The sequence below is a fragment of the Hesperophylax consimilis genome, chromosome 10 (assembly GCF_061612785.1).
Source record: "Hesperophylax consimilis isolate HC1 chromosome 10, BYU_Hcon_1.0, whole genome shotgun sequence".
Classification (NCBI taxonomy): domain Eukaryota; kingdom Metazoa; phylum Arthropoda; class Insecta; order Trichoptera; family Limnephilidae; genus Hesperophylax; species Hesperophylax consimilis.
The window spans coordinates 6,923,949-6,949,433 of NC_142845.1; the positions used below are offsets into that span (position 1 = coordinate 6,923,949).

At 34.9% G+C, this 25,485-nt stretch overlaps 4 protein-coding genes across 4 annotated transcripts in view; 2 read left to right on the forward strand and 2 right to left on the reverse strand.

Moving 5' to 3' along the window:
• Positions 1 to 1,608: 1,608 nt before the first annotated feature.
• On the reverse strand, positions 1,609 to 6,019 carry LOC149420235 (putative ATP-dependent DNA helicase HFM1; the record flags this gene model as incomplete). Its single annotated transcript, XM_089636322.1, has 7 exons — positions 1,609 to 1,731; positions 1,924 to 1,997; positions 2,685 to 2,805; positions 3,866 to 4,000; positions 5,458 to 5,529; positions 5,629 to 5,728; positions 5,883 to 6,019. Coding segments are annotated over 7 exons (762 nt in total), but the record flags the coding sequence as incomplete, so codon positions are not given.
• Positions 6,020 to 7,009: 990 nt separating this feature from the next.
• LOC149420236 (uncharacterized) lies at positions 7,010 to 11,939 on the forward strand. Its single transcript, XM_089636060.1, has 4 exons — positions 7,010 to 7,145; positions 7,360 to 7,627; positions 9,625 to 10,209; positions 10,596 to 11,939. Exons 1-4 carry the CDS (start codon positions 7,135 to 7,137, stop codon positions 10,917 to 10,919), a joined length of 1,188 nt encoding a protein of 395 aa, XP_089492186.1. The 5' UTR covers positions 7,010 to 7,134; the 3' UTR covers positions 10,920 to 11,939.
• A 2,306-nt stretch (positions 11,940 to 14,245) lies between these two features.
• geminin (geminin DNA replication inhibitor) lies at positions 14,246 to 21,485 on the reverse strand. Its single transcript, XM_089636061.1, has 5 exons — positions 21,320 to 21,485; positions 21,118 to 21,239; positions 20,853 to 21,011; positions 20,063 to 20,189; positions 14,246 to 14,523 (listed from the first exon to the last, which is right to left on the reverse strand). Exons 1-5 carry the CDS (start codon positions 21,386 to 21,388, stop codon positions 14,404 to 14,406), a joined length of 597 nt encoding a protein of 198 aa, XP_089492187.1. The 5' UTR covers positions 21,389 to 21,485; the 3' UTR covers positions 14,246 to 14,403.
• Positions 21,486 to 22,884: 1,399 nt separating this feature from the next.
• Positions 22,885 to 25,485, forward strand: part of LOC149420238 (uncharacterized) — an 89,743-nt gene continuing 87,142 nt past the window's right edge. The window contains exons 1-4 of the mRNA XM_089636323.1: positions 22,885 to 22,981; positions 23,072 to 23,135; positions 23,220 to 23,439; positions 25,192 to 25,387. Coding sequence (XP_089492449.1) covers positions 22,942 to 22,981; positions 23,072 to 23,135; positions 23,220 to 23,439; positions 25,192 to 25,387 — 520 coding nt within the window. The 5' untranslated portion in view covers positions 22,885 to 22,941. The remainder of the gene's footprint in view (positions 22,982 to 23,071; positions 23,136 to 23,219; positions 23,440 to 25,191; positions 25,388 to 25,485) is intronic.

Consider the following 25,485-nt stretch of genomic DNA (forward strand, 5'->3'; position numbering starts at 1 on the left):
ATAGTTACATATGTAATGCATCTTTAAATAGTTACATATATTATGTAACCTATTCAACCTATTAAGTTGTGAAAAGTGATGAAACAAAAACTAAATAGTTACATATGTAATGTATGGTCAAAAGTTACATATGTAACCTATTTAACTTATTGAGTTATGCAAAGTGATGAAACAAAGACTAAATAGTTAATATGTAACCTATTTAACCTAGTTTTTATTTCATCACTTTTCATAACTTTATAGCACTCTTATGTGTTGAATTGTCATTTTGATGAGTTTTACGGTAACCTTTTTTTAAATTTTTTTTTTAATTTATTTATTTAAGTACATAAAACAGGCATGGTGCCCAAGAATTTACATACATGGATGTTTAAATACATAATAACAACTTTAAATTTACATACATGGATGTTTAAATACATAATAACAACAAAAATAGTAACAAAATGAATAAGCTAAATATGCAGAAGTAAATAACAAACAAGAATGGGTAAAAGGTAAATAACCTTGTAAAATATACATAAAAACAATTTGAAACTAAGAGTATTTTTGAATAAGGTCTTATTTTTACAATAAATATTTCCCTTCAAAATTATTCTGTTGTTTCAGAGTGTGTGGTAAGTACCTACCTACTAACTTAAAAAATATGCCTAAACACAATACTTTTTGCAACTGAGAGTATTTTTGCACAAAGCAATAGTCTCAAGAAATATTAAGTACACTTCATTGTCGCCCAAAAAAGACACCTCTATACGTTATCCGCATTTAAAAGGGGTAAAGTAAGGTTATATTTGAGTCAAATAAAACATCACAAATAATATAATCATTTGACGAGGGTGGTTTGTTTTTACGAGTATGACATGGTACAAATGACTTATTTGCAAGGTTTACCCCAGCCTCGCCTTAGCATTATTAGTGCATTTCATTATTAAGGGCTTATTTCACCTTTCTGCCACGTCAAACGATAATTTGGAAAGAAAATAAATATTAATTTAACCTACGGAAAAATATCCACTACAAAAAACTATTGCACTTATTTATTTAATGGGGACTTTTAACATATTTTTTTACATTAACTCCACACAGGAGGTCCTGAGGAAAATAATTTAACTCAGGGCCTATGTCATCTTTGGGGATGCTGTGTGGAGGTCTTTTTAAGAAAAGGAAGGAAGGGTGGGTAGGAATCTGGGGATCAGTGTGCGCAGGAGTGACGGACGTATGAATCCATCCCTCCCGCAATGGTGCAAGACGATGTGTCGAGAGAGACCTGCTGGAGAGGTCAAAGGGTCTTCCTAAACCGGCCTCTGCCGATCCGGCACGCCACGCATCTGGTGGGCAAACGCATCCGCTGCCAAGATCTAAACAAACCTCACCCCATGAATCCTGTCACCCTTGGTCACCAAACGTAGTGAACCATAAATATATATAATAAATGGTTCCCGAGGCAGCGGTACCCGTTCCCACCTTCCAAATTGAACCATCATAAGAGAAGAGTTGATAATTATTTCCCCCTAAAACTTGCCACCCTAGGCCTAAATGTGGCCCTGAGACAGAGAGTGGAATTCCATACACCTGCCCTGCTGAGAAATGGTGTGGTGGTCAGCTAGTTTAGAAGCAGTAAAGACTAACCTTATCTTGAAGCTTTGTCAGAATGACTGCCACTCCTTCTGTATCAAACTGTGGTCTTCCAGCTCGTCCCATCATCTGTAGCACTGTACTCTCTTCGTATTCCTAGAATTAGACAAAATGAATACTTTAAACATTACAAAAAACTCGATCAACATGTAACTACTTTTAATAAATCATTGTAAGCAATAATTTATTATCCTTTGTGCTATGCATAAAAAACTTTGTCTTATAAACATTAGTTTATCATTAAAAAAAATATGTAACTACTCAAAATAGAAAAAGATTATCACAAACCTGATACGCTCCATTGTTGTAAAATTGAGTTGTCTTGATAATAACGAGGTGTGCTGGCAAATTCACTCCCATTGCTGGAAAAATATATTAATTGTAATCTAATCTGTATATAGCAGAAAAGAAATGATAACAAGGAAAATTGATTTCAACGGGTGAAAGATCACCAATTAGAATAGAAATATGTTTTTTTTTACATTAGCTCCACTTAGGAGCAAAAGTTTCGGGAAAGAAAAAGGTATGAGGGGTGGGTAGGAATATGGGGGTCAGCATGTTCAGTATGACAGACGTATGAGTTTATCTCTACCTCTACGGTACAAGGCAAAAAGGTCACTCTCAACCTCTCCAAATCCGGCTCGCGATGCAGTAGGTGGACAGACGTAACTGCTACCAAGATCTGGACAAACTCATCTCATGAACCCCGGCACCCCTGTTAAGTCACCAAATGCAGCGAACCACTTAGGGTGACCTATGGCAGAGGTGTTGGTTATCCAATAATTGGTTACCGGGGCGGCGGTACCCATAACTGCCTTCCACATTAAGTGGCTTGAAATGGCTTTACCGCATTAGGTTACCAGATCTGAATAGTCAGGTACTTCCCAACCTTTCTCTTCACCGTCTCCTTCCTCTCCCCACTCCTTTTAGCCTCACACTATACATATTAATTTTTGTCACAATATTTCTATAAACCTTACGTTAAAATTAACATCAAACAAAAACTGGACAGTGTATAAGTAATAAATTATTATAATGTAAGAACTTACATAAAGTGGAGGTGGTTAAAAGCAATGGTAGATCGCCTTGTCGAAACATTTGCTCAATAATATTTCTATCTGACTGTATGAATCCTGCGTGGTGACACCCTATTCCACTCCTTACTAATACCTGAAAAGTAAAGACCAAGGCATATGTACTTAGATGGCAATCATCGATCATCACACTGGTATGCAAAGAAGATGCACAACACACAACTCCAAATTCTTACAAAATCTTCTCTTATTCTGAATCATGACATGAACCAATTTGAGTATTCATTTGACAGATTGATTTTATGTCTTTTATCCCTGTGCGTGCCATATTATCCAATCGAACGATGAAGATTTTCGGGTATAATGTTTTCGATTCAGCTTTTCAATTTAATCAATATCATAACTCAAAATATTAATACAGAAACATATGAACTGCTTACTGGGGTTTAAAAACAATGAATCTACTTGGATTTCACTGTTAATCTCCTATTTTCAGAGTTTATAATTATTTTATTTTTTTAATTGAGAAATTTAGAATTCATAAAAATCACCTTCCTAAATTTGAGTAGCTATATCGCTCGAGTGGTTATAATATTCTCCTGAGACTCCTGTCCACGTCCATTTACTCTCCGTCTTTATTAGCCTTTCCGTCTCATACAAATATCCTACCCTTCTCACTACAAAAACTAATTCCCTTGCTCTGAGCTCACAACTATATAACACAGTGACTCAGGACGGGTTGTTTCGGAGAATTTGAACAATTCATCAAATTTCAACGTTCATTTCCGGGTTCTGTGAAAGTCCTATTCAAGTTCTGTTATTATATAATTATAGGCTAGTTGCTTGACAAAACTGAAATTAAAACAGTACTTGAAAAAATCATTCACAGAACTGGAAAATGAACGTTGAAATTTGATGAATTGTTCAAATTCTCCGAAACAACCCGTCCTTAGTGTTAATAAATAATGTGAAGGTGTCAACCACAGAGTAATGAATGACATTGGTAAGTGTATCTACTAAACTTGCTTACATTATCAATGTTGAAAAGTTCTTCAAAAATATATTTTCGGTATTTTGGAAAAGAAATACAAGTAACTTTAAAATCCAATACTTGAACACAGTAATGTTTTTATTATTGACATTATTTAAAAATATATATATACATATATACATGTTATATGAATGGAAATAATAACCTGCAACTTTTTATCAGAGAGTCGACTAGCCATCTGTGCGAAGGAAGATGATTGTTCCTGAGAAAACTGAAACATAAGTTCTTTGGACAGAACTTCAGCTGTCATCACAACGCTTTTCCTGGTGTTACAAAAAATCTGAAAATTTTTTATTTTTTAAAAACTTGTTTTCAAATAAAAATTGTTTTACTGTGGTACAGTTAATCAATGAATAATACTTTTTTATATATCGACTCCATACAGGAGAAAAATAGTTTCCCTCGGGGCCTGTGTTATCTTTGGGGATGTTGTGTGGAGGGTCTTTTTAAGGAAAGAAAGGAGAGGAAGTTCTGGGAATGGGAGGAGAGAGTTCAGCTGGAGGGTCTCCCCAACCTGCTTGATCTGGCCCGCCACGTAACTGTTGCCACCGCCAAGACCTGAACAAATTGCACCCGTTGAACCCGGGCACCCCTGCTAAGTCACCGAACGTAGTGAACCACTCGGGGTAACCTGCGGCAGAGGTGTTGGTTATCTAAACTGAGGGGGTTCGAATAATAAGGCGATTTTACTTACTAGGGTAGGTTTTCCATCGCAATAACGCTCTATTATGGGTCGCAGCTTGTAGCTCAGATACATATCAAACTTGAAAAGACCTTGACCATCCTTGAATGGAAACCCTTCTACAACTTTCTTTAGTTTAACAGGGCGATATTCTTCACCTATCCTGCAAAGCAATAAGTACTTTATGTGATGACGCTGGACGCTGGTTACATGACGAAATTACACAGGTGTTAATTTCACACACTAATACTTTATTTAAAAAAATAAACAATACTGTAGAAAGATGGTTACTTTACCAAGTTGATGCGATGAAGTAAATCAACATAGTTACTTGTAACATGCAGCCGGGCATTCCTCGGTCCCCAGCCATTCTGCAATATCCTCGGCGTTAGGTATGGTGGCAGACACAGCGATGAATCTTATCTCAACAGGCAACTGGTCCACAGAGTCATGTGAATCCACATTAAATTCTGCTACATTCTCATCTACCACAATGTTCTTGCTGCAAGACTCCTTATTGTTCTTGGCATATTTCGATAGCGTTAAGGACGACTGGAAGGAAATGTTATCAAAAGTGCAAATGTTCAAACATTGTGAAGTTTTCGTGATAGGTATATGTGTGAACTTATGTAAACAAATTTAGAGGAGAAGAATAAGGTTTTTAACAGTTTACACATTTTTTGTGGCCATCACGTTTAAAAAATGGACTCCCCGTAGCATGAAACAAAGAAGATCAATTTCCCAAAAAATATCTGTCTTAAGAGGGGTTGTTTGTCGTGTGAAAGTCCTATCCAAGTTCTGTTATTATCCAAACCAAACAACCGGTCCACAATGAAATAATAACAGAACTTGAATAAAACTTTAATTTTAGCTATGAAATTTGATGAATTGTTCAAATTCTGTGAAACCCACCATTCTTGGTGCTTCGCATTCATTCTTTATTATTTTTTTCTTCTTTTCTTTGTATTGAATTACCTTTAAGCTTCTGTTTAATTTTTTCAAAAATCTATCCATTAACATCCAGCGGACAATGACTTATAATAGAGAAAACTTACCTGAATGGTTTTCATTCTGCTAACTACTGCCTCAAGAACAGGCCCTCTAACATCTTCATTTAGTAAGTGAACCTAAAATAAGTATATGTAAAAATATCACAATGTGTCTAAATTTATTGCAATACAATTTACCTAATCTACACTAAGTTTATTAATATTTTTAACGCTTACCTCATCAATTATAAATAGTTTCACCATTTGAACAATTAGTTTATGATCCTTCCATCTTCTAGTGAGTGAATCCCATTTCTCTGGGGTTGTCATTATAATCCTGGAGTAATAATAAATAAAACTTTAATTCAATATTATCATGTACCTACATCATATTTTATTTATATCACACACCGAAAACACATTTAGGAGATAGGTATTGCCATTTTAAAACTCATATTTATCATATTGTACTATAAGTTAAAAAATCATACTTATAAAATTTGAGATGCCTAAAGTCCAAAGAATCAGTATCTCCAGTTACTTCTATGCATGGCAAACCTAGTTTAGAAAACTTTCCATACCAATCGGACAATCTCTCCGTACATAAAGCTTTTACCGGCGCCACTGTTGACAAATAAACATTGTTATTGGATAAGATAATAATGTGCACAATAAATTAGCATTTGGCTACATTAATTGCAATAACGTTTTTGAAAATACTTACTGTAAACAATTTTAAAGTCTCCAGTATATTTAAGTTCTTCCAAAACCATCAGTAATCGTACAATGGCCAGTTCTAATAAAACAGTTTTTCCAGATCCAGTGGGAGCTGACACGACCAAAGATTTGTCTGAAAGAAAATATTAACAATTTGTAACAGTTTCTTATTGATAATGATTACATTATATTTAATAATAGACACATAAATAGCACAATATTTAGTGTGGTTGCATTCATCTTACCGGTATACAAAACATCATCCAGTATTTTTGATTGGATTTTATTGAAATATGGATACCGAAAAATTTGACGAAATTTTGGATCTAAAATGTCCTAGATGTAAGGAAAATTTGTATTCAATTTGTATGAATTAATATAAAAATAAGAAACTTTTTATACATTTATTCTAAATAGGTTAAACCATGAGTGAACTCATAAATATACTTATAAAGGATACGTAATTCATCAATAGAACGTAGATCACCGGATTTGTAAGTTTTAAAAGATGAAAACTTATTTGCTTGAGCAGAAGTTATTTGAGAATCTCCAATTATTTCATCCAATGACATTGCTTCTGACTGAGTGCTCATTTTGGAAATATGTGGTTTATATTCTCTATAAAAATATCGTTTTAAAATCCTCTTATCAATACTTTTACAAGCAAATGCCTAAATTCTATTTATAAGGACACCAACCAATGTTATTTTTACTTAAGAATATTTGAAAAATAAATAATCCACTCATTTGAATTTTTCACAATCTTTGTTGCCATAAAATAAAATTATTTTTAAAATACGCCAATAGGTTACTGCCTTTTTTCCATTACCAACCACAAAAAACCAGAATTTATTAGCCATAAATAATATAAACTATATCAGACTGGTTGATCCATGGTTGATCTGTCACCTGTCACTGCCAAGTTAAAGTTTTTTAAAAAGTTTACTGTTCTCATTTCGTATTTGTTTCCGGTAGGTTCGTTTTTAACCGAGTCCGATTTTTACAAGAATAATACAAAAGCATTCCATGATGTCTAGGTAATATTCCTTCTTTTAAAATAACAGTGTTTGTACATATATACTCTTAATTTAATTTATTTAAGTGTTTTTCCTGGTTTAGTAAATACCAAAAACATTACATTATTTTCATTATTTCCATTCATATTATATTGATTTCACACTATTGCAAGACGTAATATGTATTATTTATATTAAAACACTAATAGAATTTATGCTACATATTTTATTTCAGTGCAAGCTTTGATGAACTGCTTCAATTCAGTTTTCCGGATTTTAAGGAACAGAATGACTCGAGAGTCCGTGAATTTAACAGTCTTCGTGATGTAGGCTACAGAGTTCATGCTAGCTACCTATTTCTTCATGATAAGCTTCAAGAAATACCCAAAATATGTTTGGAAGTTTACGTAACTCTTGTTTTGCGTTTACCAAAACGGCATGATAAATATCCAGCATGGATGGATTTAGGTCTTTATCTGGGAATCCCTGAAGAGAAATTAACCGTAAGTAAAAGTATTGGTAAAGATGCGGAATCTGCTGCAAGCTTAAAATGCAACATTTGGTAAACTTATAAAGGAATATAATTGGAATCGCTGGCCACCCTCAATACAAATATGTAAAACAAACAACAAAAAATGTCTGAACTGTCAAAATGTGTGAATTTTTTAAACTTTGACAAAAAATGCAACTTTAATGCAGTATTTTCATCCCCACGTTAAATAATTTTCTTTTAAAGTAATTAAGTTGTCAAAGTGTTATTACAAAAAAATATTCATATTTAGCATGGCCAGCGATCGTAAAAGATTACCTTTTTAAAAATAACAATTTTTTTCAACTTAATTACTACAAGAAGCAACTCGGGGGAGATGGAAAAAATATTCAGATGGAGGTTATTTGGTTCTTAGTTTTGCTTATTTTAATAATTTATGTATATATCCTAATCTTCAAACTCAACTTACGATAAATTTCAGATGATAGAAATAAGTAAAAAACATGGTGGTCGCACATGATATTTTGAACTTTGATAGAGAAAAAATGGAACTCTAGTGCATCTTTTACCATCTCCCCTGACATAACTATTGTTGTTTCTTGTGGTAATTAACCCCCGTCATCCCACGGGTCGGTAAGCAATCAACATTAACCGAATGTTGCAATTTCCTGCACAGAAAATTAATTTCATTATAATAAGGTAACGGTCTGCAGCACAGTTCATTGCGGAATTTTTCTCGATTGTTGATTGCTTACCGACCCGTGGGATGAAACCGAATATTTCAGTATCATTATTTGGGGTGGCTGTGCTCAAACTATTATTGATCCTCTGCAAAAAGCTAAAAAAATGGTAATACGTGTTATCAATAAGCGACCGACAAGATATTCCTCAATCGGACTTTTTATTGAGTATAGTGTCTTAAATACATTTACGTCAACTAACTTTTTATTGAGTATAGCGTCTTAAATAAATTTATGCTAACACATTTCTTGTACACAATACAAAAACACTCTTCCAACACAATCATAGCACCAGAAATATAACCAAACGACAGTACAATGTACTACCTAGACCTCATACTATGTACATCGGCACAGAGACAATTCACCTACCTAGCTCCCAAAACCTTCAACCTTCTCCCTGATATTCTAAAAAAAGAAACTCCACTCCATACTTTCAAAACACAAATAACTCTATGGATCCTTACATCTGCAATACATTTCAACTACACCACCCATACATTCTACATACATTTTAACCCCCTAATCTCCCTCCACACATCTCTCACATTCCTCAATTGATTTAAGTCATAAAAAAATAGCACTTGTCAATGTTTAATTAATTATTTATCACATTAAATATAAACTGAATCAGAATTGTATTATTTACTAACTATTATGAATATTATTAAAATGTTCAATCTGTAAACTTCACCTGCCATAACACAGGGGCATCCCTAGCATGGCGGTTGAAATAACATTCAAAATATATCATCCAATGTAAATTTTCTTTGAAATAAAATTTAAAAAAATATATATTATTTTTTTTTTTTTTGTTTTTTTTTGTTTTTGGGGTGTTATGCCGTGTTGCGCTAACTCCTTCTTTAGCCGACGTTTCGGACAGCGTTGCAGTGTCCATCATCAGGGCAGATCCGGTAGATCCGAAGATGTGATGTGATCTACCGGATCTGCCCTGATGATGGACACTGCAACGCTGTCCGAAACGTCGGCTAAAGAAGGAGTTAGCGCAACACGGCATAACACCCCAAAAACAAACAACAAAAATGCTTTTGGCCGTGAGAATCTAAAAACTTACCATATATTATTTTAATTTATTGCATATTAAGCGTACAGCGGAATTCGGCATCTTTATCAAAATATTGCCTCATCCGAAATAAACAAGATTAAAATATCCGGTTTGATATATCGATTGAGTGCTTGTTTCGTGCTGCTCATGTGAAATTAAAACCAATATAACAAATTCATTTTAACGATCTCTTTTTTATTTTAGTATATTTACGATAATCATAAGCTCAGATGTCCCACCGATACAATGCTCCGTGTCTTCACCCAAGATGCGGATGCTACATTTGGAAAAATCCTTAAATCTCTAATGGATATGGGAAGGTTAGATATTTTAGAGTGCATTTTTGACCCCCTGAAAAGACTTTTCATAGAGTTGGCTGATAAACAAAGGCACAGTGAACAAGATCATGGATATTATTCCAATTCTTCTCGAGTGGGCGGAATCGATATTTTTATTCCAAAGTTTGTTGATAACTTTGTAAGTTTGGTTTTAAAACCAATTGAGGCAAAAACTGACCTAAATAATGACAGCACTGCACTCATTGGCCGTGATCCACCAAAGCAACAAGGAAAACCTAATCAATCTTCAGTGGAAGGCAAAGAAGTACAAGATGGTCCTTCTGTAATGTTAACTTACTCGTACGATGGCATAATGATCGCCCAGAACTTGGCAGACGCTATAAGTAACTACGACAATGGAGGAAACAGGATTAATGTGATTCTTTTAGAAAATAATAAAAGAACTGTATCGGCGAACGCTGACCATTACATAAGAAATTATTATGAAAAGGTAAAAGTATAACATTAACTTCAAAAATAAATTACTATTATTTTTGCAGTTGTATTATCCCCCTGCGTTAAACACGTTCCTCAGTTTGAGTTAACTAACAATTATTTATCTTTCTAAAACCACAAAAGCTCTCCTATCTCACCCAACATTCAATTTTGCCCTGAACAACTACAAATGAATATGGTAACAATGTGCGACTTGTAAAAATGAATTGAGTTCTTCATAAACAGAACAGCGCCCTTGAGGTGATTTTTCACAAAAACGGCGGTGTACAAGTTATCCAATTATAATTCCGGAAATCTTAGTACTCATTGCAGGGGTGGAATAGAAAGCGGAATACTTTTATATTTTCAGCACATTAATGATTTTTTAACGAATTTTTTCAGGTTGACTATGTGATGCCAATAATCACCGAGGGGTACATGGAAGCTATCAGCGGCCACTCTATTGTTGCGGGAGGTTATCTCAATAACATTGACTGTCAATATGCTCATTTTATCTATACTCTAATGCTTCTTCATTACACACACGTGAATGGTTGTTTCAATCTAAAAGTAAGATCGGTATTGTCTCGAAATGCAAATGATGCGACGCTTAAAAAGGTGGTCACTTACCAATTGCTAAGCCTATGGACCCACGAAGATGAAATACAGACTCTTTTAGCTGCCCTGTATACTGACTTGAAGAAAGTTCCCAAGCTCAAATTGTAGTTGGTGTCTCAATTATTTCTCACTCTCTCTCTATGGGCATTCCAAATGCCTGTGATAATCAGAAAGCTAAAAGCTCATTAATGAAGGTGCCATGGCCATTTACACCAACTAGTATTGTTTGGAAATAATATTGTCTATGTATATAATAATCGGTGCTTCAAATTTTGAAATCGACCAATAGACTGCTTGGTTAAAGTCGGTACCGCGAATTAACCATCTCCAGTACACAAGCAAGCAAGAGCGTGGATATCCCTAGATTGTTTTGTCCTTCCTGGATATTTTTACAAATAGTTAAAATTGTATTGGACTTATACTGAAGATATACAGGGTTTAACAGCATGTACCCGAAGGATTTTAACTATCAATTCCTGAGCATATTTGGAGTTAAAATATAGATGTCATTTTACTGAGTGATGTTTTTATTCAATTAAAAACAAAAAAAATATTTCCATCACCTTGCCACTAGGTAGTTGGGTACAGCCCAGCGGGTCAGGTGATACGCACTCCATCTCGTTCCAGCAGCAACAACAGGGTAACAGACGAGACAGTGTATGTATCACGTAATCCGTCACTACATGTAGTAGTGTGAACAGTGGCGAACGATAATGTGTGGCGTGTTATAAAAATATTTTTAATTGAAAAAAAATATTATAAAATGCCATCTACATTTTTTACTCCACATATGTTCAGGTGCTGTTAAGCCCTGCTTTATTGACAGTTTTATATTTAAAGGTTTTCATTTGTTGATAAATATTGTACTTTAAATATAATCCTATTTTTATATTGATAATAATTATATTGTAAACATGAAACGGTTTTGGATACGCCGAAAGATGCGGATGAAGAACCAAGGGCAAGACATCACCTCTACTCCGGCAGTAGCTCTTTCATCCCCAAGGAGCTGGAAATGTGCGATCTTATCTATTAGCATTAACTTCATCATTGAACTGATAACCTTCATAACAAATATGTGTTTAATTAGTGTTATGTATAATGTTATAGATTTATATTCTTTTAAGTCCCAATATAATAAATCATATAATGAAAATATTATAATTATGAAAAGCTAATGTTTTTTATTGATATTAATTTATTTACCATATATTTTTTTAATAAAAATAAAGACAAACATTCACGGATTACGAATAACCGGACAATATTTGAAGATCTTCTACCATTACAGGACCCCACCGAGAGACAGCCTGGGTTCTCATTGCCTCGCAAAACCTGGTCCGCCATCAATAGGTTAAGGTGCTCCCATAGCCGCTGTGCCCACATGATGCACAGATCGGGTCTTAAAGTATCGGCGATGTGTGAATGTGGTGCGGTGTAGACCACTGAACATGTGGTCAACGAATGCCCGCTCCATTCATTCCTCGGCAGGATTGATGAGTTTCACATGGCGACGCCTGAGGCCCTAGAATGGCTCACAGACCTTGATGTCCCCCTCTGACCCCCCCCCACAATACGAAATAAGAAGATTACAGTAATCATAAAATGTTGCTTGTAAGCCAGCCGAGGAATTGAACTGTCCCGGGTGGGAATCAGAAGCAATTCCAGTCAGCCGCTAACCGGTCATAATCTAAGATCAGCAAAATAACATTGGTTAATTGATTCCGGACAGTACAGTAATTTATTGCTAAATCGCCACCACCCCAAAAATCGGGCAAGTGTCCAATTGAAATTAAAAAGGGTATACAGTATATAAACAAACAAACTCCGCCATCGATCTTTTGTAAAATTTCAATTTTTTGGTTTATGATTAAGGCGATGCACCACGTTGTGCAACATTTGGAATCAGCCCGCTAACAATAACACTCCTTACGTAGATGGTGATAAGGTTTAAATTTCCGCATAAGACTAGTCGCCTGTTTTGAGTTATGCGTGAAAAATACATCGCCAAAAAGCATTTTATTTTTTATATATTTTTTTTTTATAGTGAATACCTCACAAGAGTCCCAACTGCTCCCATCTGGAGCCAGTGAGACTATGGCATCCCCAATTGGGGGATGTTGTGAGGCTGAAGGTAAGTGGGGAAGGGAAAGAGGAAGGTGGGGAAGTACCTGGCTATTCAGATCTAGTCACTAAACACGGCTAAAGCCATTTGGAGCAACGTTTCAATTCTGAATGGTGGTCTTACACCAGGGCGATACTGGTAGTATCTTCCACTCTGGAACGTGCCGCAAATATACTATATATTATTTTAATTAATTAATTGTGAAATAACACAAATTAATCAAATAAAATTTATTTGCGCACGCCGGGTTCGAACCCGCGACCTTCGGAATGGCAGTCCAATGCGTTACCACTGGACTATGCCGGTATTTAATGGTCTACAACAATTTTCTAAAGAACTTAATTTTCCACATTATACAAACCATAACCGAAAAGGGGCTCATAAGTAGGAGATTTTGAACTTAGAAGCAGTTATTATAGGCCTCATACTTTATTTTTTTCTGAGCTTATAAAAAAGACATGAAAAAATGCTCAATTATTTCGAAGGCCAAGATGTGTTCTACTCGGTGACCGGATAAATCATCACATCTTTAACCGCTTCTGTGCCAAGAGCGAGTTAACTCGCATTCTTGGCCTGCTGTGCACAGCTACACTTCTACCTACTGGCATTTAAAAGGTTATATAAAGACATGGAAAGTGATGAAACAAGAACTTTTTTAATTGGGTTATGTAGGTTAGGTTAGGTTAAAAAAATATATATTTCATCATTTCTAATGACTTATATATCACTTTTTAAAAGTGTGTTGAATTGTCACTGTGTTGAGTTATCATGGAACCGTTCTACTCACAGTATTTGATTGAATCATAAAAATTTTTCGAAGCAATCAAAACCAAAAACACATGTTTTTCATCATATCGTAGGGGTTCACGTAGGGTGTCATGTGTACGCTGTCAAGAAGACTCCATTTTTTAAACTTATTCAAACATAAAATGTCACAGAAGGAAACTAACAGAAACACATGCGAGTTTCAAGAATAGACAGAGGACTAACAAAAATTTCTAAAACAACAAAAATGAACACTAGTAACGGTAAAATGGTCAGCTTAAGCAAGCTAGACGGCGGTAAGTTACTGAGTGTGTAAGAGTGATACTAATAACCCAACCCTGCGTACAAATCTTGGCGCTAGTCTAGATACACGTCGGACTATTGAATTTGACATACGAAATCTAGCAAATTATAGAGCTTGAACTAGTAAGAAATAATGGCCGATTATAGTACTTGTCGGATAATCGAGTGCTGGATTACTAAGAGAGTAATGACAAAATAATTACTGCATTGATTTTCACACCCTTTGAAAAGAAAATCAAAATATTTTTCAATGTTTATTTTAATGATTATTAAATATCAATAGAAAGACAACTTCTACATTTTTTGTAGTGACAAAATGAGGGTTTCCCATGTTAATGGAAAAAAAAATTAGATGAAAATAATTGAAATTATAATTTAATAAAAAAATGAATTAAAGTCTTATGAGCTGTCAGTCTTCGCTTCTTCTTCTTCGTTGCCTTCTGTGGCCTCCTCGGCAACACTGAAGGTGCTTGCCTCTGCCATATCTATGCCGGATTCTTCTTGGTCACCGATCATCTCCTGCAGAAGAAAATATAAATTGTAAAAACTGCAAACTTATTTTGTGACATCATTTTGAAGAAAAATAATCATTCAAAATAATGTAACTATAACAAAGAATTTAAAAAATATCCATTTCAGCCTGTATTTACGCAAATAATAAACTAAAAAATTTCATATTAAATAATAAGGATACTTTAAAGCATCTTTATTATTTAAATAGTTGTTTCTTGTAGGAATTAAGCTGAAATGAAGTATCATTATTTTTATGGGTATTAAGAAGCGCAGAGTACGGAAATTTTACCCTTTATTATGGTGCGCAATATTTTTTCAGGTGATGTTTAAATACTATGCACTATTTCTGTGATCATCTTCGCAGCAGTTTAGTAAGTTACTGAATGATTCACAGAGTAAATATTAGTAAGGTAACAAATGCTGAGAGAGATGTTCTCTTAAATAGCGTTACTGTTGTTATACTATTCATATTCTTTTAATCTAAAGAAGAGTTCAGGATTAATAAATGCTTTACGTCAAATAAAAACTGTTCTTTAGTTTCAAATTATTCAAGGCTGATTGAAAAAAGAAGTAAAACATAAAAATAACGGTCTTTTCATAGAATGTGAATACAGTTGGAACAATATTGTGAATATCAACAATTGTGCGCGTCGGCGTGGCGCAAATTGAATATTTTGAAATACAAATAATTGATATAAAGGAAACAACCAAACGGCAAAAATACGCAAGTGATAAATAAACGTGACAAATCTATGTAGTTGTGGATTCGTCATACGAAGATCTGGCTTTCATACAACCAAAGATTGAAGTGATGAAAGACATTAGTCTAACCCAAGTGTGTGATATGTTTTCAGAACAAGATATCGACTACACTACTTACAAGTATTCTGGGCCAACCTCCAAGCCCCTTGATGAGGAAAATCGGCAAGGGAAAAAAGAAAAGGTTGATTTGATTGAATGCATGAAAGAAACTGACGGTAAACTTCTGCTGAAATTTTTTAGACATTAATAAACTTCCGCTAGTAACGTTTGATCACGTAGATGTAACTACTCTGTTAAAAGAAATAACAATGTTGAAGAACGATATGAGTAATCTAAATCCGAAACCGAATTTTTTCAAACCGATCTCCACGCTGAACAGAGAAGATAACACTTCTAAAATTGGATCCACATAAAAATTAAAAATTTCTATGAATTACATCTCAGAACTGTGGGTCGATTCGACGGACAAAGCATTTTGTAAAAGATTTATGCAAAACTAATGACATAATACTACTCCAGGAAACATGGGTTCTACCAACAGAAAAAAACATATTTTAAAAATTCATCCCCAATTTTCAGGATATGGACCTACAGCTGTAAATCTAGCTGAAAGCCCTCTAATTCAGCGGTCGGGGAACTTTTTTAACCATTACCCCAAAATATTTTTGCGTAAGTCGATATTACCCCTTCCTCCCATTTTGAAAAGAAGACAATCAATGTATATTTAAATAAACATTATTTATTGAATTAATTTACACGGAAAAAAAAAGTTATATGAATATAGTAAGTATCTAATAGACAAACAAAATAAAATTCTCAAATTGGATCAAACAAAAATTCAGATTTTCAGGTTTCCCTTTCAGTTTTTGGAGAAATGATGTTGCTTCATGTTTGATACAATTACAGGGTGCGCCAAAGAAACTTACTTATTTGAAAGTTCAATAAAAACAAAAGCACTGTAGCTATTGTTCTAATTCTTTTTTTATTTGAAAATGCAATGTACCAAGTTTTTTTTCATACTGTCTTAAAAATTACATCTTTTAAATGGCGACCCTCATCGCGCATACACTGGTTAAGTCGTTTTTTGAAGTTCTCGTCCACTCTTCTCAGCATATCAATCGGAATATTGGCAATAGCATTGCGAATGTTGTTCTTCAGGTGATCTATGGTCCGTGGTCGATCGACATAAACAAGGGATTTCAAATAACCCCATAAAAAAAAATCACATGGAGTCAAATCCGGAGAGCGCGCCGGCCATGGGAGATCGCCTCGGAGAGAGATGAGGCGGTTGGGGAAATGTTGTCGCAGCAAATTCATGCCCGCTGCTCTCTAGACCACAGCATAATCGCCATAATGGCAACTGACGAGAATGGGAAACAAACTTGGGGACGTCCCCCTCCAGATGCGTCCCCTCCCACCCTTCTACCTGCCCAACTCAACGGTCGGGAATTTTTTCAAATAAGTAAGTTTCTCTGGCGCACCCTGTACTTCAAAATTATGACTTTTTGATGTGGGAGCAATTTGAATACAGTCTTCGGCGTTTAATCGATTTCTGTTCTTCGTTTTTATGTTCATTAGTGCTCCTCATGTGCAATTTTGAAAGCTTTCGTAGCTTTTGACATCCAAAAAGACGACAGATTGGCTTTGCTCTCAAATTGAATACGTACTTCAGTATTAGATCGAAGTTCAAGTATTGTTTCTGCCAAACCCGGAGGTTCTTCTGGTATGTTAGCAATTTCACATTTAAAAGGATCTACAACCCGAATCTAAACGATCTACAAATTGAAAGTATGTATATCAAGATCTGGAAAGTGGTCAGAGAACCGCTCTCTGAGTTTGGTAAGATGTTTTATAACTGTATCCTTGATGTCATCAAAAGTAATATTTTCACAGTCTTCCAAAATAGCAAACTAGAAAAATTTCCTTATTCCCCAAAAAAGAACAATTTTACCCCATTTGGGGTAATTTACCCCGGATCCCCGACCGCTGCTCTAATTGGACGAACTTATGGCAGGTTCGCCATCCTATGGCAGGATTCCTTTTCTGTCGACATAGTGGAATGCTCTGAGCCAAGACTGGCGGCAATACAAGTAACAGTTAACAGTGGCAAAATATTAATTTTTTCAATTTATATGCTGACAAATAAACCGGAAAATCTTGGGGAATTCACAAACTGCACGTGTAAGGGAAGAAATTCTTCGAGTTCTATTATTTTAGACGATTTCAATGCAGATCCCAAAAGTCTGTTCGGCCGAGAACTGGAAAATTTTGCTACGTCTGCGCCAATATGAAGTTGATGAACTGTGATACTTTTAAATATGTAAGTGATGCCCGTAGTACTACAAGCTGGCTAGATCACTGTGTCATCACAAAAGCTCTGGAAAATGCTATAGCTAGCATCGATGTCCAATATGATGCAGTGTGGTCTGATCACTTGCTAATGATAATAAATCTCAACCTTCAATTTCTACCAGCATTTGTGAAATTTTTTAATGATAATATGATTGATCCTTCTAGATGGAATCCAAAATATAATGTTGAAATAATAAAATATAATTAACCTATTAACAACAAACTTCTAAACATAGTTCAAGGACCAATAAGAACTTGATAAAAAATCAGCGACAAAATCAAATAAATTTCCTGTGTAAAAATGTTGTAGACGCACTGCGAAGTGCTGCCTAGCAAATGGCAACAGGAAAAGCCATAGGACATGACTCAATAGCTCTTGAGCACATTAAGTATGCTGGGCCAGCAATTCATATTATCTTAACAAAACTATTTTCAAATGTTGTGCGTTATAGGTACATCCCGAATGAAATGACGAAGACAATAATTATTTCCATAATTAAATCAACAAAAATTGATCCATCCGTGACCAATAACTAACCGTGATCACTCTCGACCGCCGTGGCAAGATTATTTGATAAAATTTTATCGATTATTAATAATATATTAACAGTCGTAACAGACCATCTAAAGATAGAGGATAACTCGTTTGGATTTAAATCTACACTGTCAACATATATGGAAATTTATTCCTTAAAAGAAACCATCAGCTACTATAAACTAAGAAAAACGCCTATCTATGCCTGCTTTCTAGATCTAAGCAAAGCGTTTGATCGTGTTTTTCACAATAAACTCTGGGAAAAACTTAGGAACAGAGCAGTTTCGGAAGATATAATAGCGATTCTTTTAATTTGGCATACCCAACAAGAAAATGTGGTGAAATCGTCAGGCGAATTTTCCAACCCATTTTATTTGAAAAGTGGCATAAGGCAAGGAGTACTGAAGACTGATGAACTAATTCAAAGACTTAATAACACAAAAATAGGTTGCCATGTTCAAGGACGGCCGGCGTGGTCTAGTGGTATACGCTTTTGACTACAGATCCGAAGGTCGCGGGTTCGAACCCGGCGTGCGCAAATAAATTTTATTTAATTAATTTGTGTTATTTCACAATTAATTAATTTAAAATAATATATAGTATATTTGCGGCACGTTCCAGAGTGGAAGATACTCTCAGTATCGCCCTGGTGTAAGACCACCATTCAGAATTGAAACGTTGCTTGAAATGGCTTTAGCCGTGTTTGGTGACCAGATCTGAATAGCCAGGTACTTCCCCATCTTCCTCTTTCCCATCTCCTTCCCCTCTCCAATACCTTTAGCCTCACAACATACCCCAATTGGGGATGCCATAGTCTCACTGGCTCCAGACGGGAGCAGTTGGGACTCTTGTGAGGTATTACTGTAAAAAAAAAAAAAAAAAAAAAAGGAGTATGTGTAAATGATATTAATTAATCAGATGATATGATTCTTCTAGCACCGTCAAACAACTCCAAATATGTGAGGATTTTGGAAGAAATCACAACCTTGTAAATAATACGTCCAAATCAATCGTTAAGGTTTTCAAATGTAAAAACGAAATCATGCAAATACCTTCAGTATGGCTAGACGGAAGGGAAATGGATGTTAGTTGTAGCGTTCAATACCTGGGACATATTATCACAGACGACCTGAAAGACATCGAGGATATGGAAAGACAAACAAGAGCGATATCCGTTTCACTTTTGCAATACAAACGTCAAAAGGATACTATTCAACGCATTCTGCACTTCACTGTGCATGTCAGAACTATGCGTAGATTACACTGCATCCCAATGGAATAAGCTAAAAGTGGCTTACAATAATGCTTATCGCCAGCTATTCCCCCTACCGAGATAATGCAGCGCTACGGAAATGTTCCTGGAGGGACGAGTGTACTCTTACAGAGCACTTCTACTCCACCACATGGGGAGCTTATGGCGCAGACTACGCCAATCAAATAACTCCATCATCACTGCCATTGTTGCCTGGATGCAGTCCCCCCCCGATGGCCCTCTGGAGACGGGAGATATTCAAATTTCCTCCATAAATGGCTGCCTGCACACATTTTTCACTTCTATTCCTTATTTTTTGTGATTATCTATATAATCTTATTATTTGTGTTATTTTAAAATATGGAATGTATTGCATTGCACTACACCTGCATACATTCTGTAATTAACTCTTATTATTATAAAATAAATGTTTTTCTTACTTTTCATGGGCGTTTTTTGTTTTATATAATTTGCTTATAAATTTCAACATTTTCATTTTTTATATGTTGTCTCATTAGAGATAAAGTCACAAGGAGGAAATCTATAATTGGTTTTATTTTGACGATAATACTACACATGTACTAACTGATAAAATGTATACTGTCGATTTCCCAAAAAAGAATAAATAAATTGTTAAATCTTACTGTCAAAACGTCCACCATGCTTCTGGTTTCTTCTAGCATTTGTTTGCAAACCATGTTTTCTTCCACTAGCTTCTCAATTTTCTCATGCAACTCCTTGTTTTCTTCCAAAGCTTCCCTTAACGCGTCCCTGAAACAAGAAATGCTTTAATGGAGTATTATGGAGATAAATGGAGTTTTTATATCAATCTTGAAATTGTATAAACGGAGTGTATTATTGGATAAGGATATTTGTGATGATTGGTGAAAGACAGCATTAGCCATTGATGTATTATATTTAGATGAGACACGAAGCGAAAAAATAGGTTCCACTTTTTCATCTCCAACTGAGCTTTCAACACTCTAGCTAAAACTATCAAATCCGGTGTTCGCGCACCGCTTATCGCATTCTAATAGTGGAACAAGTTTCGACGAGATATTAGTATGCAGTAGCATCTCTAATTGTAGCTCTATGGCATTAGTTGTGAAATAAATTAATACAGTTTGTACAATCTGCAGATGATACACCTTCACAAAGGAAGGTGTATGTAAACTGACCTAAACCGAACACTGTAGAATAGTTATAATACCTCTGACTTCGGATATTTGCCGTACATTCTGATGGCAGTATGCTGTACTGGCGCCTCTATCGGCCAGAGTTGCCAGCCAATACAAGTAAATACAGCCAATATTTGTGTGAAGTTAGACATATTATTGATATTCTAGGGTATTTGCCTAAACTGCGACAACAGTTTATGAAATAACATAACTATCAGATATTGAATATTCTCACTTGACTAATATTTAAACGTACCCTCGTTTCTCGGCAAGAACTTGCCAATAGTGTTCTGAAGGTCCAGCGTCACTAGTTAAGTCTTCAGCTCTGATATTATCATCTCCTCCAGCCTGGATGCTCTTCTCCTTATTGTTGACCAACTTTTTCCTTTTCAGATCCACGCGATCTTTGATTTCACTGTAAAATAGATTATTTAAAGATTGACGAACATTCGCAAGCATAAATAATATGTTGTACTAAACTGGCAGTTTAATCATTTCACAAGGATTTGAAAAATACTCACATCTTAACCTCTTTCATGGGAGTTTTGCCAACCAATTTGGTCACTCTACCTGTCAAGTTTTCTTTATCAGTCGCAACGTGTTGCAAAGTCTTCAGGCTCTTTCGGGAGGTTTGCATGTTATCCTGAAAATTGTACAAAAATTTAACATCATGTTATTCACGCATATTTTATAAACCTACCAATATTGTAACAATGGTTTTACTTGTTCCGTTGACCCTGTGCGAACAGTTATTTTACTAGCCGCTTCCGTTTCAATGGGATCCTTCGACATTTTAGTATAACCAAGTTATAAATTAAAGTTACATCTGAATAACAAACTTTGACAGCTGCAAACGAATATTTGCGGAACTTTCCCGCTTTCCAGAGAAAAGAGAACATTTAACAATCTTCGGTTGGTAGCCCGTTAAATTGGGATACCATATAAAAAAATAAGGAGTGTCAAAAAAAATCATCAATGTTCCAAGTTGGAATGCATGTCTAAGGACCAGTATTTCAGTAATTCTTAGTAGTGGTATTATTCGGCTTATCTTATCAGGGTTTCTACCAGAGAAGAACTTGATGAACGTAAATATATTTCTTGTATGGATTCCGATCTTTCAATTTTAGTTGATCAACTCGACACTTAAAAGCATATTGACAAGCAGTGTGAACCTTCTTTTAACAAAGTTGATCAAGTTTTTAATTACAAATCCTGTCGTTCAATAAAAGGAACTAAAATTGAAACGAGTGAATCCGCTAATGGGGCCGACATTTCAGTGTTTTTTAGAAATTTTATGGTATTAGTCGGCTTATATATTGTCGGGGCTCCTACCTGGCGTAAATATCAATCATAGCGATCACAGAACAATTGAAATTCCGGAATAGAATCATGCGTAAATTGTTAAATTCATTCGATTATTATCCTTCACCCTGGAGTATAACGTATAACATAATATATTCAACATTCAATTCACAACTAGATTCAGATAAACTGAAAATATGGCTCCTAAGAAAAAATATTATATACGAGGCGGTTATATAAATTTGTAATTTTTATTCAATTTTGCAATCATGTAGATAAACAGTATCGTGATATGAATATTAATTCCATTAGATGTGTCAATTATAATAATCTGTATATTTTCAATAAATCAGTATAAATAGTTGTATTTATTGCACTTTAACTTTTGAAGAAGAGTAAATAAATAAAATATTTTAATCATGCAAGTGACGTTAATTGAGGAGATCAAAACCGACAAACAAGTGAAAATGAACTATAAAATATTTTTTATGTGAAACCGTATAAGAGCGCAACTGCTCTCAACCGTCTGGAGCAAGTGAGACTATGGCATTCCCAATTGGGGTATATTGTGAAGAGTATGGTGACGACATGGCTATTCAGATCTGGTCACCAAACATGGCTAAAGCCATTTCAAGCAACGTTTTAATTCTGTATGGTGGACTTGCACCACGTCGAAACCGAGAGTTTCTTCCATTCTGGAATGTGCAACAAGTATACTCTACATTATTTTAAATGAATAAATTGTGAAATAACATAAAATTAATCAAATAAAATTTACTTGCGAACGATGGGATTTGAACCCGCGACCTTCGAATTGCTAGATACAACGACTATTAATTTAACCTAAAAATACATTATGCCGTCAACGAATTTTACAAATCAGAATATTTTATTGCGGTACTTACCTGCAGTTTTGGAAAAGGGCCATAGAAGAAATAAAACAACAAAGATATTATTCTCGCGTTGGCATCACTTTTTTCAATTGTGCCAGGCGGTAATTTAAACGAGGGACGAATTTTTTAAATAACTTTCAAATCTTTATTATGGAAAGGTACTATCGCAACAGTGATGCGCCGCGACCAGGTAGGAATTTAACAAGGCTTTGTTTTTATTATATAGTATTGATTTCATCAGTTTAATTAGCGTATTGATTTTAATTTTTTTACGTTGAAGGTCCATATCAGCGGACACCTTCACGAGGAGTATGTCAAGATGTATACAATCCGATCCCAACCAGGTTTTCATTTCAATATTCTTTTAATAAAATTCCATACAATGTTTACATTATTATATTTTATTAATACTAATGTAATATTTCAAGGTTTTCTAACGTACACGGAGTGGAAGGCGAACGATTTTCTAATCAACCGTATGAGGGGATGTATGAAAACATGTCGCCGGTGAATCAGCAATATTCCTACAATATGACAGGAAATAACGTTTCCAATAATATATTATACGATTGCCCAACACCAGATAATAAACGAGTATATGAGGAATCTCCAGTTTCTTTCTATCCAGGATATGAAAACAATAACGAGGTACGTTTAGAAAAAAATCTTCTCTTTTACGAGAAAACGTACTACCTACCTACATTTATATTATATGGGATGAAAATCCGATAATTTTTCCTTTTACCTAAATATAATAAATAATCATAAAAGATCGCAGCCATATTTATGTGCCCCTAATAAATAAGTAAAAAAGGGATATCTTTTAATAAAAATCATGGAAAAATGCTGGCAGTTACATAATACAGAATGTGAGTTCCATAGTTTATACAGGTAGTATTTGGATATATTTTCCTCCGCGGTATTACACCCCGATTCCTAACTAGATTCTTATATGCCGATTCAATGTTAGTATGGTAGAGTCTGGTTTAAGGCCGTTCCACACAATCGCCATGGTAATATGTACTTCAGTTTTTATCGTCCCCAACGAATTATAATTTAGTAAGAGAGATAATAATATTTACATGCGTAATACTGCAGACGGCCAAAAGAGGAACGCGTTATCTGGAATCATTTTGGTAGGTTAGGTTGGGTAGCAATTTCATAATTAAAAAAATACATATTCATTTTTGTTTAAAAATTAACGTTTTATTTCATTAAGTTGTGAAAAACGAACAAGAGTCCCACCTGGTCTTTGGAACTATGGCTTCGCCAATGCAGGTATGTTGCGAGGCCAAAGGGAGTGATGAGAAAGACGAAGGACGTTAGGAAGTACCTGATTTTTCAGATCTGGTCACTAAACACGGTTTGAGTCATTTTAAGCACACTCAGTAAACTTATTGATACAAAATATTGCTAATTTATAAAAAATCTGGTCAAATTATTCGTATTCCTGTTATAAACGGTACTGCAGGCCTTTAACAAATGAATTGTTAGATTTCCTAATAAACTTTCTGTAAAACACGATATTGTTATGAAGATGTCGGAAAACGTATTCATAAAAATTCTAAAATTGTCGAATTTTGTCATTTTATTTTTCAGGTTAAGCGCAGATATAGTCTGAATGTACTGATATCTTATTAGGAAAAGGCTTGCCATCACGTTTTTAACAGAATTTTAACAAATCATTTAATAAATGGTGGTCTTTCTCCATGAATATTTACCACTCTGGTTATAAAAAAACACTAACTAAGGTAACCGGAACTTTTTTGCACTGATAACCGTAACTTATAGGTACCTACAATCAAAGTTTGTAATGCCATTTGCCTACAATAGCAACGCTCCAGATTGTAGACATACATTTATTCACTAAACATACATATATCTGGGTGTTAAAACTAGAAGGGCCTAAGTTAGTTTTTATAATTTGAGCTACGTGTCAGAAAGTAACCACTCTAAAATATCCGTTATTTGAATGCTAAAAGCCTTTGACAGCCATTAAATATTATTTGAAATTGTGGCCTATCTAAAGTGCATCAAAAAATATTACGTCACATTTTAGGCCAAGCAATCGACAAACAATAATCTCTTCTGAAAAAATCACGTATTTGCCATAGTAACTGCCAGACATAAAGATATTTACCCACAGGTAATGCAGGTACCCATAATTAGTTGTTAATTTGACTTGACAACATAAATGTATGTAACGACATATTTATGTAAGTAATTTAAATATAGAATAAAACATAAATCGAGTATTAATTCATCGCTTATCTAAACTTTAAAGACTCTTTCAATAATTCGATAATTTTATACGTAGATAGTCGTATCTCTCTATTTCCAATTATGAAAATGACTCGTACATGCACACAAGGATATTGCATTGTTATATTATATTTTCAGGAGCGCACTCCTCAGTATCAATATAGACAGGCCACGCAGGACTATGCCATTAAACCTTCAGCCGCGGCCATCGACCAGTCGGCCCAGCGCAGGGCCGTGCAAGAGCCCGCTAGGCCGGCGTGCTTCGCCCCTCCCGCGCCTCCGGAGCCGGATGCGGTCGTCCGCGCTGTTGAGGCCCCCGGAAATCAAAATGCCCGTGAGTAGACATCCTTTGATATTACGCAGCAAATATTATTGTTTATAGTGGGAATTTAAAAAAATCCGAACCATTTAAAAAATATGCCTAATGAGTTG